A 14,634-nucleotide genomic window follows, 5' to 3' on the forward strand; every position below is an offset into this window, starting at 1 on the left:
TTTTATGGATGAGTTCATTCCATTCGCATTCAAAGTTATGACTGTCACTTGCGAATTCCGCAGCATTTTGATATCCTCCCCTAATTCTGACCTTTCTTCTTTTGCTATAACCTTTTAAACCAGTGGTTTACTTTAAATCAGTCCCCCTTGTCCCCTCCCTTGCTATGATTCCCTTTCTGGCCCCTCCCTTTTTGTTCCCTTCTTGGTTTTTTTTTTGGGGGGGGGTCTGCTAATTTCCCTCGCCCCTCTCCTTCCCTCCCTTTTTGAACTCCTTCCCCCCTTACCTCACCCCTAGGTTTTCCTTTCTCCCTTACCCTGTTGGATAAGATAGAATTCAAGATCCCAATGGATCTAGATGCTCTTCCCTCTTTGATTTCACTGACAGTAAGGTTTAAATAATACCAATTAGCACTCTCTTCCTCTCCTTCTTATAAGATTATTCTTCCCCTCCCCATGTGTATCTTTGTGTGAAAAAAGAAAAATTATTCTAATTATTTTATTTCTTCAGGTATCTCTTGGTACCATCATCGATTCCCCCCTCCCTTTTTCTTTCTTTTTGTTTTTTTTTCTCCAAATCATCTTAATGCCCCAATCTTTCCCTCTGAGTGAGTCTTCTGATTACTCTATTAATGCATACAGTTTTTGAGTTACTCATAACATTTTCCCCATATATTAATATATATAATTTGATCTAATTGTAGCCCTTATAGAAGAGAGTTTGAATAAAAGAAAAAAACATTTTTTTCTTTTCCCTTTCTTTCATATTTACCTTTTCATGGTTCTCTTGCTCTTTGTATTTGGATGTCAAACTTTCCACTGAGTTCTGGTCTTTTCTTTACAAATACTTGGAAATCTTCTGTTTTGTTGAATGCCCATACTTCCCCTGGAAGTATATAGTCAGTTTTGATGGATAGCTGATTCTTGGTTGAAGAACCAGCTCTCTTGCCTTTCTGAATATCGTGTTCCAGGCCTTGTGGTCTTTTAGCATAGCCGCTGCTAGGTCTTATGTAATCCTGATTGGTGCTCCTTTGTATATGAAGTTTCTCTTTTTGGCTTCTTGTAAGACTTTCTCCTTAGCTTGGAAACTCTTGAATTTAGCAATTACGTTCCTGTGGGTTATCTTTTGGGGATTTAGTGTAGAGGGTTTTCTGTGAACTCTTTCAATTTCTATTTTCCCCCTTCTTCAAGAGCTTCAGGGCTGTTTTCTTTGATTATTTCTTGTAGTATGGCATCGAGATTTTTGTTTATCTCTGATTTTTCAGGTAGACCAATGATTCTCAAATTGTCTCTCCTTCCTTTGTTTTCCTGGTCTGTTACCTTGTTAGGGAGATATTTTATGTTTTCTTCTAATTCATTAATTTTTTTACTTTGCCGTATTAATTCTTGCTGTTTTGCAAGTTCATTGTCTTCCAGTTGCTTAATTCTGGTCTTGAAGGACTGGTTTTGCTTTTCAATTTGGTCTGCCCTGCTTTTTGAGGCTTCCATCTGTTTCTCCAATTGGGAGTTCTTGTCTATCAGACTGTTGACCTCTCTCTCTGAATTTTTTCCCATTTTTCTTGCCAGAAGGTTTCCATCTTTTGGATAAGATCCAATTTGAGTTCTTCCAGAGCTTGTGGACAGTTTCCATTTGGGGGGGGGGGAGGAGTTTTTGATTTTCTTTGAATTTCATCCTCTTTTTCCTCTGTAGCCTTGGTTTTCCCTCCGTAAAAGTTTTCAATAGTCACTTTCTTCCTGTTCTTCTTGGAGGATTGGTCTTGGGCACAATGAGCCATCCCTTTGGTGGTTTTCCCTTTCCTTTTTAGTCAGGAATCTGAGTGAGATGGGCAGGTTTTTTGTGGAGTTACATGGCGGGGCTTTTGCCTCAGGCAGGTTCTGGCATCTCCTCAGCATCTGCAGTTTGCTAGCAAGCCTGTAGTCTGTGCTCTCCCGTGCACAGGGGCCTCCTGTGAAACCACTCTGTGGGGTAGGTCCCTGGCAGTCCTTGTCAGTTTCCAAGGACCCTGGTGTGCCCCCCACTCACTACAGCGAGGAACGGGGCTTTTGCCTCAGGCAGGCTCTGGAGTCTCTACAGTATCCGCAGTTTGCAATAGCACCCGCGGTCTGTGCTCTCCAGTGCTCAGGGATCTCCTGTGTAATAGCTCTCAGGGGTAGGTCCCTGGCAGTCCTAGTTAAATCCCAAGGACCCTGGTGTGCCTCCCCTCCCCCACTCACTACTGAGACCTCCCTCGCTCACTCACTGTGTCTGGTGAGCACGCTGGTCCCGATTCTGGTTCTGTAGGTAAAGTGGGGGAGGATAGTTCAGATCATGTTTGGATGCGAGCTTTTTCTCCTTCTTATAGTGTGGAAATGCTCAAACCCCTCATATCTTCGTTGCTACACCCTACTGTAGAGTCCCTTCATTCTTCCAAAGATGATTTTTATGTTCTTTTGAGGTAGTCTATTTCGTTGGGTACTGGGGAGAGAGGAAGCGATTTGCATCTAGATTGCAGCCATGTTTACCCAGAAGTTGATAGCAGCTCTTTTTGTGAGAGCAAAGAATTGGATTTTGAGGGGATGCCCATAAAGTAGGAAATGGACAATAAGTTGTGTTACATAACTCTGATGGAATACTATGGTTCTATATGATATGATGACCAAGAAGAACCTATAAAGACTTACACGATCTAATGCAAAGTGAAGTGAGCAGAACCAGAACACTATACACAGTGATAGCAATATTGTATGATAATCAACTGTGAATGACTTAGCTATTCTCCACAATACAAAGACCCAAACCAAATCCAATGATGAAAAAGACTCTTCTCCTCCAGAGAAGGAGCTGATGGAGGATGCAAATCAAAACATACTTTCTTTAGATAGATAGATAGATAGATAGATAGATAGATAGATAGATAGATATGTATACATATATTTTTTCAATTATATGTAATAACAATTTTTAACATTCATATTCCAAAATTTTTAGTTCCAAACTATCTTCCTTCCTTCCTTTCTTTCCCCTTCCCTGCATATCTAGTAATGATCTCTCTTTTTTTTGGTCTTATACTCATTCTTTATCCATAGATCTAATAGATAAACTATTCAGTGCTCCTGCAATTTGCTTGTAGTATCACCCTTGATGTCTAAATCATATACTCATTTTGACTTTATCTTGGTTATGGTGTGAGATTTGATCCATACCTAGTGTCTGCCATCTTGTTTTCCACTTTTCCTAGCAGTTTTTGTCAGATAGTGAGTTCTTGCCCCAAAAGCTAGGATCTTTGACTATATCAAACACTAGATTACTATGGTCATTTACTACTGTTTATTTTTTTACTTTCTTAATAATGTTCTTTTTTTTTTTGCTTGTGTTTTCTTTCATAGCATGACCAATATGAAAATATATTTTGCATGACTACATGACATATATAACATATATTGCTTGTCTTCTCAATGAGGGGTAAAGGAAGGAGAAAGGTAAAAAGAGAATTTGGGATTCTAATTTTAAAAAAATTTTAAATTATTTCTACATATAATTGGAAAAAATAAAATATTTAAACAAACCAACAAGAACAAAAAAAGAAAGTACTCAAGGAAGCTATGAGGTAGAGATGGAGGAAAAAATATTCCAGGCTAGAAGACTGCCAGTGAATGTGCACAGAGACAGGAGAAAGTGTCATGTGTGAGGAATGGCAAGGAGGTCAGTGTTATTGGATCATAGACTATGTGGGTGATAGAAAAATGTGATTAGACTTGTGTAGGGAGGAGGAGGCAGCAGCTAGATGGCTCAGGGGATAGTGTGTTAGGAGAATGATTGAAGGAAAGAGGAATGTAAAATGGGGAATAAAGAGCATCTACAAACATTTATTACACAATTAGATGGCACAGCAGATAGAGTCAATCTGGCTTCAGATGCTTACTAGCTGTTATGACCCTGAATAAGTCATGTAATCCGGTTTGCCTCAATTTCCTCATTTATAAAATAGAGATGGAAATGGCAAATTTTCCTTATCTTTGCCAAAAAAGGACCAATGCACTCACAAAGAATCAGGCACCCTTGAAAAAATGACTAAACAATAATAAAAACCATTATTATGTGGCCAGTTCTAATAAGCAGGAATTTGAATGATACATATAGTTTTGCATGTGAATTATAAAAATCACAAGTGCAATGATAAAAAAGATTGATCAGTCAGCAATTCATGGGAAAACATGATCTAGAGGTTTTAGTAACTGTAAACTAATTATGAATCACTAATGTGATATGATAGTCTAGGAAACCAATAAACTCTTAGAGTATATCAGATCAACACAAGAAGAAAAAGCCCTGTATGTACGACATTATTGCAGCTCTTTTTGTGGTGACAAGAAAAAAATGGAAGCTAAGGGGATTTCTATCACTTGAGGAATAGCTGAATATAAGTAGATATGAATTTGATGGAATACTATTGTGTTATAAGAAATGAGAAAATATATAATTTCTTTTTAAAATTTTATTTATTTTTTGTTATAGTAAAGTCCCAAATTGTCTCCCTTTATCTCTCTTCTCCCATCCTGTGCTAGAGAAGGCATCATTTGAAATTTTGAATATATATAAAACCATGTCATGCATGCTTCTATTTATCCATTCTTTTCCAGAGATGGACATTCATAGTTATTCTTCAGACAATATTGCTTTTGCTATATATAACATCCTCTTGGTTCACTCTTCATAATTTCATGTATGTCTTTCCAAAATTTTAGAAAATTAACTTGCTCATCATTTCTTATGGCATAGTAGTATTCCATCATCTTATGCCAAAACTTGTTTAGCCATTTGCCATTTGATGGGCATCTCCTCGATTTTCAGTTCTTTGCCACCACAAAGATTGCTGCTGTAAATATTCTAGAACACAGAGATTCTTTTCCTTTTTCCCTGATCAACTTGGGAAATATACCTAATAGTGGTATTGCTGGACCCAAGGCCAATTTTATGTCTTTGAATATAAGACCAATTATGGTTGTTAAGTAAAATAATTGAATCAGTTCATAATCCTATCAATAATGTATTAGTGTCCCTATTTTTCCACATCCCCTCCGACTTATCATTTTCCCCTTTTATTAATTTAGCCAATTGAAAGAGTTATGGAAAGACTTGTATGAACTGATGCAGAATAAAGTGATCATAATCAGAAAAATATGATTTTATAATATCAATATTAAATATGTACTTATTTCTAACCTCAATATTACAAAAATGAACTATTTTGTGGACATATTTATACTGATAAAGCATAAAATGAGCACAACTGGGAGTACAATTTATACATTAACACTGTAAAAACAAAAACTTTAAAAATCATGAGAAGTTATGATCAGTACAGTGAACATTCATCAATTCCAGAGGACACAACTGACATGAAACACATTCTTCATGACAGAGAGAGAGTGAATTTTGGGTGAAAATAAAACATGCATTTTTATACCTAGCTATTTGAGAAATTTGGAAGTGGGGAAAAAGAAAGAGATTTCTGTTCACTTAAAAAAAATAGAAGGTTCAAATCTAGCCTCAGAGACTTCTAGCTGTGTGACCCTGGGCAAGCCACTTCAAACTGCCTAGCCCTTAATGTTGTTCTTCTGTCTTGGAATTGATTCTTAATATTGATTCAAAGACAGAAGGTAAGGATTTAAAAAAGAGAGAGATGGGTGAGTGCTACAAATGGAGGATATTGTATGCCCTTTTAGATAATCATTGTTTTATTAGTTTGACTTAATTCTTTTGCTTTGTTGAAAGAAATCTCTCTCAAAGTAGGAGTGATTTACAAATGTTTGCAATGTAAAACCAAAGTAGAACAATAAAACTTCAAGAAAGGAATCATAGATTACATTTGGATAGGCAGAGGCCAAGACTAAGAAGGAGATGTTCTTGCAATACTCTACTCTTGTCAGACCATCTCTGAAAACAGCAATGTTTTCAGTTCACATTTTTAAAAGCACATCAGATAGTGTTCAAAGGAGAGTTGGGCTGACAGAGAGCTTTGAAATTGTTCCATGCAAGGATTACTGGAAGGAACCTGGGGATGTTTAGTCTGGAAAAGAGAAGACTTAATGATGACATGGTGACTATATATTTGAAATGTTATAATGTGGTAGAGAGATTAGCATTGTTCTACTTAACCTTGAAGGGCAGAACAAAGAGCAATGAGTGGAAATAGTGAAAAGAGAAAGGTAGATCTGCTCTAAGCAAAGTCTTCTTTAACAATTTAATTATCCAAAGAGGGAATTGGCTGGAGCAGATAGGAAGAGATCCCCCAGGTCTTTACACAAAACCCAGATGGCCTTGTTGGCAACAAGGTAGTACAATGTAATAAGTAAAGAACTTGGGAGTCAGGAAGATCTGTAAAATGGAGGTGACATTAATAACACCTACCTACATCAAAGCAAAAGCAGCTAGGTGGGGCAGTGGATGGAGCACCAGACCTGGAATCAGTAAAGCTCTTCTTCCTGAGTTTAAATCTGGCCTCAGACACTTCCCAGCTATATAATCCTGGACAAGTCATTTAGCCCCTATAAGTCTCGGGTGTTTTTTTTTTCTTTTTTCTTCTGTAAAATGGAGCTAATGCTAGCTCCTACCTCCCAGAATTGTTATGAAAATCATATGAGATTATAATTGTAAAGCATTTAGCATAGTGTGTGGCATGTTGTAAATGCTTTAAATGTTAACTATTAGTGTTATTAAAATTTGTTAAATTGGGTTGAGAAAAGTTGTTCCACATTATCCTACTTTTTTTTTCTTCCAGAATACTCTACAGAAAGTACAGAGCAGGCCCTCCACCAGTCAGTCTTCCTGTCTGCCATGTCAACCCACCCTTCCCGGGACCTTCCTCTCTGCAGAGAACAACATTGCAAGCTTCTTCCAGGGGTGGCTGACATCCAGGCAAGTGAAGTAGCCAAATGGACGGTTGATGAGGTGAGAAATCTAGTTCCTTTCTTTGTTTGATTGTTTTGTTTTGTTTTTTAAAGGAAAAATGGCTAAATTGGAACTGACATTTAAAAATGGTTTTCTGATTGATATCCCCATATGCCTGGTAGAATTATTTTTGCTGTTTTTTTTTTCTCCTGCAAATAAAATTTATTTTCAAACATTTATTAAGCCTTTTGTTCAGTGAAAGGGAGGATATAGTGACTGCATAAGATCTAAGTATATCTAGCCAGGAAGAGTCAGGTAAGTTTGTCTTCACCTTATGCAAGAGTGGTCAACTGGTTAAAGCTATTACAGTTGCTAGTCAAGGTCTAGATGCCAGTATCTCATCTAAAATTTGAAGTTCTTAGCTTTGAAGTGGACTGTTATTGTAAAGTTTTGAGATTGTATGTGTGGACCCTATTATTATGGATAAGCAACAAACCATTGGCCTATATTCTGATAAGAACTAAATTAGATGCTTGCAGCCAGAGAGAGCAACCCTAGCAAACCTTGAGTCTAGCATTTACTGCCAGGGAGAATCAAGATGGATCCAGGTGACCCATTCTAAGGGCTCAGTGAATCAAAAACTATGGTCATCAACAAGGATGTAATCTGATTCATGGCATAAAGAAAAAAATAGTCTCTAACAGAAAAACAAATGTAGGTAGCAGGCATAAACGTAGGAATGTACTTATACTAGAGTACTTCCTTCAGAGAATCAGCAGAAGTAATTTTGCATCCCTGACTAATTTCTACCCACTATAATAGTTAAAGGAATTGTAGGGATATTGAAAAGGTACACGGGGTAAGGAAGGTTTTGTAACAGAATGGAGGAGTTGAAGTGACAGAGGGAATATGGCTGCCAGGGAGATAAAAGGAAAGAGATACCCCCTGCTGAGAGGCTATCTTTGAAAATTGGAGTTCCTGAGAAATGGACCACCTATGATAGTCTGAGGGAATGTTTTCTTTATTGATTGATGTTGAAGATACCCCAGAGCAGGAAAGCACGGACCCCCCTGAGGGTCAAGCCTCCCCCAGACCAAGGTTGCCCAGCAGGGGTCCAATAAGGACCCTTTATGGTTGAATGGCTGTTCTGAGGTTCAGGTCCCTATAATGTCCCCTGAAATGATAGTCCTCTTATCTGACTGAGGTTTATTTAAATAAAGATGAATTTTAATAACAAGTTTGGATTAGGAAGATATCAGGGAAGAGGGAATCAGGATTTTCCTAGATTGAGTTTGATTCTCTCTCAGCTTTTGAGCTGAGGCCAGGCCTTGCAGGCTGGTGGAGGGTTTCTTTTATTCCTGTCTATGCTAATCTGTGCTAGTTTTCTTAAGTTCAAAGTCTTTAGCAGAAGACAGCAAGAGAAAGAAAAGGTTCTGACCTTCAGAGCTGGTTGGGCCTATCTCTTCACGCTGACACCCCTAAGTACTGGCTTTACAGTTCAAATCACTCCCCTTAAATCCGTTTGTTCAATGACACAATCACAGGAATCCAGGTAGAACACCCAATTGGGAAATATCCAGGAATAGAGGCACTGCTATCCTGAGACAGGGAGAGAGTACTCCTTCCAGTCCCAGGGCTAGGATAAAGAGTCCCCAGACCAACCTTCACACTCCCAGTCCCCTCCCCCCACCAATTGTCATTCTTGTCAATATCTTCCAACATTCCAACTGCTGTTTGTTCCACCTAAGTGGCAGAAAGTCCAAAATTTGCTTCAGTTTTCCTTTCCACACCATATTATATATGGATGATTGGTGGTTAATCCATCCAGTTATAGCAACCTTAAATAATAACAAGGCTCTTTCAGAATATAGTTAGTAGTTAGAAGATCTTTTTCAGAAATGAAGAATTTGTCTTAATTGTTGCCTTGGGTACTAGTTTTTTCCTTTTATCTTCTAGAAGAATAAACTATTTTTAATGTTTAATGTTCCTATTAGTCCAAGTACTTACAGGGAATAAGAAACCCTCATGGGGAAGCTAACTGAGAAAGCCACTAGTTTCCAAGATTTCCCTTGTTATGAGTATAAGACAGATTTCTCTGACATCCCTATCAAAATCACACCCATCTCCATTTCTCAGGACAAATGCTCTGATGACTCCAAGGTTATTATGTGAATTTGAAGGGGGAAAGAAAGTAAGGAGTGTGAGGAAATCATGAAGCCATTTATACTTAATTGGTTTGTTTTGATTCCTTTGCCTCAATTTCCTATCTTCCTCTTAAGCCTTCCTATTTTACTTGCAACTGTAATAATTTTATCATAATGATCAAAGCTTTTATGACAGTGATTCATTCACTTAAAAGTTTGCAGATAATCATGAAACAACAAAAACTTGCAACTTTTTGTCACTTCATGGTTTTTAAATTGCTTTCTTGCACATTTTCTGTTTTAACACTTTTTTATATTTTTTTCTTTTAATGTTTTATTTTTTCCCACTTCTATGTAAAAACAATTTCTGGCATTTGTTTTCTAATATTTTGAGTTCCCTCATTCTTTCCTTCCCTCCTTGCTCCCGGAGATAGTAAGCAATTTCATCTAGGTTATACATGTGCAATCATATAAAATATATTTCCATATTTGTCATCTTGTGGAAGAAGATACATTTTTTAAAATGAAGAATGGTCTGCTTCAATCTACATTCTGATTCCATCAGTTCTTTCTCCAAAGGTGATTAACATCTTTCACCAGAAGCTCTTTGCAGTTGTCTTGGGTCATTATATTACTGAGAGTAGCTAAGTTCTTCACAGTTGTTCATCATATAGTATTGCTGTTACTATGTACAATGTTCTGATTATACTCATTTCACTTTGCATCAATTCATGTAAATCTTTACAGGTTTCTCTGAAATCATTCTTCTCTTCATTTCTTATAATACAATAGTATTCCACTATAATTATATATCACAATTCGTTCAGCCCATTCCCCGGTTAATGGGCATCCCCTCAGTTTCCAATACTTTGCTACTACAAAAAAAAGCTACTATATTTTTGTACAAATAAGTCCTTTTCCCAATTTAAAAAAAACTCTATGAAATATGAACCTAGTAGTGTTATTGCTGGGTTTAAAGATATGCACAGTTTTGTAGCCTTTTAGACATAGTTCCAAACTGTTTTCCAGAATAATTTGATCACTTGACAGCTCCACCAACAGTACATTAGTGTTACAATTTTTCCACATTCTCATTTATTCTTATTTAATCCTTAAAGCAACCCTGAGTGATTCATGGTGGATTAGTGATACCATAACTTTACTGATAGGGAGCTCCCAGAGCAGGGAACTTCCTCTACCATTTTGGTCAGCACCTTACCATGTTAAAGAGATGTCAAGAACAGTTCTTCAGGATTAAATGACTCACCCAGGGTCACCCAGACAATTATGTGTAAGAAGTGTAATTTAAATACAGACCTTTCTGGCTCTAAGACCAGATTTTTATTGACCAAACCACTCTTCCTCTCTCCTTATCACTAAGCTTAAACGACTTGCCTAAATCATCCAGCTAGTAAAGATATTTAAAGACTATATTTAAAATCATTTTTCTGGCTCCAAAAAATGGTATTCTTTCTCTTACTCTGAAGGGCTTGCTTTAAACACAGATGTGGAAAACAGACAGGAGTTCTTCATACCCCTGGGTTTTAACCATCTTCCTTTCTCAGAACCTTCCTTACTACTGAGTGTGACACTTTCCTGAATCAAGGCAAGCACATTAATCTATGGGAATGGCTCTTTGCTCTGGTGCTCCAATAGACTGTATCATTCATTTCTTACCACTGAATTAATTTCTTCTAGAGAGTAATTTATTCACCTTGACTTTCTAGACCTCAGGAGGTGGGTGTTATTTGTATCTCCATTTTATAGTTGAGGAAACTGAGGCAAACAGGGTTAAGTGACTTGCCCAGGGTCACACAGCTAATAAGTGTCTGAGGTCAGATTTGAACCCAGATTTTCCTGTCTCCAGGCCTAGCCACCTATATTCTATGGTAGGTAATCATAATGGGAAAGGCATTCACACAGTGAGGTCTGAGGAAGGGAACCTCCTGAAAGTACATAGCAGTTTAGATGAATATTAAAGGAAGTCAAGAGTTCTAAGGAATGAAGATTGGGGTGAAGAAGAGTTACCATCCAAGGGCAAAATTGATGGGAAGGGAGATCAGGCCACAGAAGACGAATTAAGCAAGGAGTGAAGGGAGCAGCATGATTGGGATTCCCCAAAAGGAGACATGCAAGAGATATCAGTGAAAGAAATTGTAATGCCAAGCGCAAAACAGAAAGGTCAGTCGCTTGACACAGATCTGCTTTTAAATTTTGAGTTTAGTAAGGATCAGTTGATCTCTACATTGCTCTGGATTTTCTTCTGAGCAATATGAGGACTCTAGTATTTCTCCTTAGAAGTTGGAGAACATATCAGTTTGGGGTAACCAGATGCTGCCAGAAAAGCCTAGAACCAAATCACTTAATCAGTCCCCAAACACCTTTGAGTATTTACTGATGTCATTACACAGGGGACACAGAAACCTACTCCCCCAGGCCTTACATGTTTGTGGGTTGTGGCTTCAGAGATTTGGCCTCAAGCAGTCCCTGAGGAATGACTGAGGCCGCTGGCTGGTTGCAATTGTTGGTCCAGTTCTCTTCAAAGAAGTCAGCTGGCTGACAAGGCTGATGAAATCCATACTTTCTGTTCATTTTTCCTTTTGCTTTTATACTTGAAATTAAGAGATTTAACAAGGAAATTCATTGGTATTTGTTGCCAGATGAACCATTCTGGACCTACAAATTATTTACTCCTTGTGGGGTTCATCCTTTTCCTGGGGATGTGAAAGTCAGGATGGGTCCAGGCTCTATTATAGCATCTCTATACTCAGCCATCAGGTAGGCCACTGTCATCCATCACTTCATGTAGTTAAAATATAAATAGTAAATTAATAATAGTAGTAATAATGATGACAATGATGATAGCAACTAGCATTTATGTAGCACTTTTAATAAAAATAAATTAAATAAATAATGAAATTAATGATGATGATGATGATGGTGGTGATAGCACCTAGCATTGATATAGCCCTTTAAAGATATAGTAGATAGCCCTGGATCACCACAAATCCTGGCTTTATCCTCCCTCCCTCCCCCCCCCCCACGTCTTTCTTCTTAATTAGTGACTTCCTAGTCTAGACCATCATTTCTTCTTCTTTTTATTTTTTCATCTTAAATTTTTATTAATTTATTTTTTCAGTTAAAATTCCCAGGTGTCTTATACCCTCCATCCCATTATTACACTATAGGAGGCATCACCTGAGAAAAAGTATATGGATATGAATTATGTCTTTTATGTTTGTATTTTCAGTTCTTTCTCAAGAGGTGGACATCCACAAGTCATTCTTCAACTATCACTTCTGTAGCTATATATGATGTTTCCTTTTCTATCTATGAAGATATTATGAGTTTTTATGCAGGTCTTTCCACGTTTTAAAAAAAAATTAAACTGCTCATCATTTCTTATGGTGCAGAAGTATCCCACACACCATTATTTCTTGGGAACCCCAACTATGTTTTCTTCCTTCTTTGTTCAACTCATTCCACCCCCCCACTTCCCCAAAGAGAACTCTGACCTGAGGCCCTGTGATCTTGATGTGATGCCCTCAATTAAATCACTATTTCATGAGTGACCTTAGTCATGCCCACATCACATCCAACTAACCTCCCTCTCTGTACTTCACCTGTTTTCCAGCTGCCCTCTCTCCCTGTCTGCCTTTATAGGTTGCCTTCCCCCATTAGAAGGTGAGCTCCTTGAGGATGGATGCCCCCTTGTTTGCTTTTATTTGTATCCCCAGTGTTTAGAACACTGGCACATAGTAAGTACTCAAGAATGTTCTATCTATATTTGCTTTTACTATTAAAAATCCAGTGACTGGTTGAATATTAATATAAAGTTATTTTATTGATTTTTTTCAAAAGAATTCAGCTTGCTAACATGAACACTAATGAGTTTTGTGCATTACTACATATCTAATATAACTTATTTTAGTTTTTACTCTTTGATGAAAATCCCATAATTGGAAAGGGCTTCCAAGATCATTTAGTCCAATTCATACCTGATACTTTTATTAATATAACCTGAAGTTAAAAGGAAGTTTGACATGGTGGATACACAATGATAATACAGTGGTGAGACACATGGTAGGTACAAATGGCCTGCAGTGTCTAACCAAAAATAGTTCCTATGAATAAGATGGAGAAAAGTTATCATCTAAAAAAATATAGGAGAGGGTGCTGCTAGGTGACTTAATGAATAGAAAGCCAGGCCTGGAGATGAGAGGTCTTGGTTTCAGATCTGGTTTCAGACACTTCCTAGCCACTCTTCTGCCTTGGAATCACTACACAATTTTGATTCTAAGGTGGAAAGTAAGGGTTTTAAAAAAAAGTATAATCAGAAGAAGAGATGGACTAATTATAGAAAAAGAGAAGTGGCTAAAATAAAGACAGCCTAAATGGGATTTTGAAATATTTGAAAGAAAGTCTAGTAGGCTGGATGGATTCACTATGGAGGATTGTGGAAGATCATGAAGAAGACTCATGAGATGTGATTGTAATCTGTATAGGAGGTGTCCACATTGGTGAGATCTTGGAGCTTCCTGAAATTGTAATTGATTCACATGTTGCTGTCAATTCACTTTGAATTTAGAGTCTGCTAACCCTCACAATTCCCTAGCTACCAATATGTAGTCAGACCTTTCTCATGCTCCCAAAAGGACTTTCTGTGTATCTCAATTCAGCCACATCAATTCCCACCTCAGCTCATTTTCCCTGCCTGTTAGAATATTTTGGGGTCCTGGCTGTTATCCTGCATATGCTAGCTATCTTTCCCGACTTTGTGTTCACTGAAAATTTGATGAAGATTTCATCTATACCTTTACCTAACTTATTGCTGAAAATGTTTAATACAATAAAACCAATGACAGTTCCTGAGGACACTCCATGAGAGAATTTCCTCTAGGTTGATATTGACCCATTTTTGATTCCTTATTCTTTGAGTGGCAATTCAGTCAGTTCTGAAAAATCACCCCATCTGTTCTAACCCAAATCCCCCTTCCTTGTCAACAAAGATAAATGAGAGATTTTGAAAGACACCTTGTGAAGCCCAAGTTTGCTATGTCTAATGGCATTCCCATTATCAGTTGAGCCTGGAACCCCAACCAAAAAATGATGTTAATGTTGGCACAGCTGAGCCTTAATAAAGTCATCCTGGCTTATCAGATAGTTTAGCACCAAATGGTTCCATATGTGTTAGGTTTGTCTCTCCAAATAGATTTTGATGTCTTTGAGATTTGGAATCCTGTCTCTTACTGCTTTTATATCAGTAATTATATCTTGCACAGAATTGGATGCATACATACAAATAAGTAACATTGCAGAGGGGGAGTTCAGCGTAGATTTTTTTTTCTCCTGGTCACAATTAAAAACAGAGCTTGAATCTGGTATGGAGTTCTGATTGACAGTCATGTTCAGTTGTAATTTGGGAGGATTCTCACTCCTTAGATAGAGAAATAAGGGTTGAAGGCAGTGTGAGGAAAGGGTGGATGAAAATGGCTTCCCTCAGTAGTCCCTCCTGGAGTTCCTGAATTACTTGAGGGAGACAAAATGGAGATCTCCCCTCTGTAAAGGCTTGCCCCTTAGTGGCCCTGCTGACCCTCAACGGTGTCGAGGAAATCTTCTCTA

The 14,634-nt window shown here is 37.6% G+C and overlaps 1 protein-coding gene across 3 annotated transcripts in view; it reads left to right on the forward strand.

Moving 5' to 3' along the window:
- L3MBTL4 (L3MBTL histone methyl-lysine binding protein 4) overlaps positions 1–14,634 on the forward strand; it is a 598,737-nt gene that overhangs the window by 568,868 nt on the left and 15,235 nt on the right. For all 3 annotated transcript variants that reach the window (XM_007487689.3, XM_056823686.1, XM_056823687.1), the window contains one exon: positions 6,759–6,928. In XM_007487689.3, the coding sequence (XP_007487751.1) occupies positions 6,759–6,928 (170 nt within the window). The remainder of the gene's footprint in view (positions 1–6,758; positions 6,929–14,634) is intronic.

The sequence above is a fragment of the Monodelphis domestica genome, chromosome 3, assembly GCF_027887165.1.
Source record: "Monodelphis domestica isolate mMonDom1 chromosome 3, mMonDom1.pri, whole genome shotgun sequence".
In the NCBI taxonomy this organism is placed as follows: Eukaryota; Metazoa; Chordata; class Mammalia; order Didelphimorphia; family Didelphidae; genus Monodelphis; species Monodelphis domestica.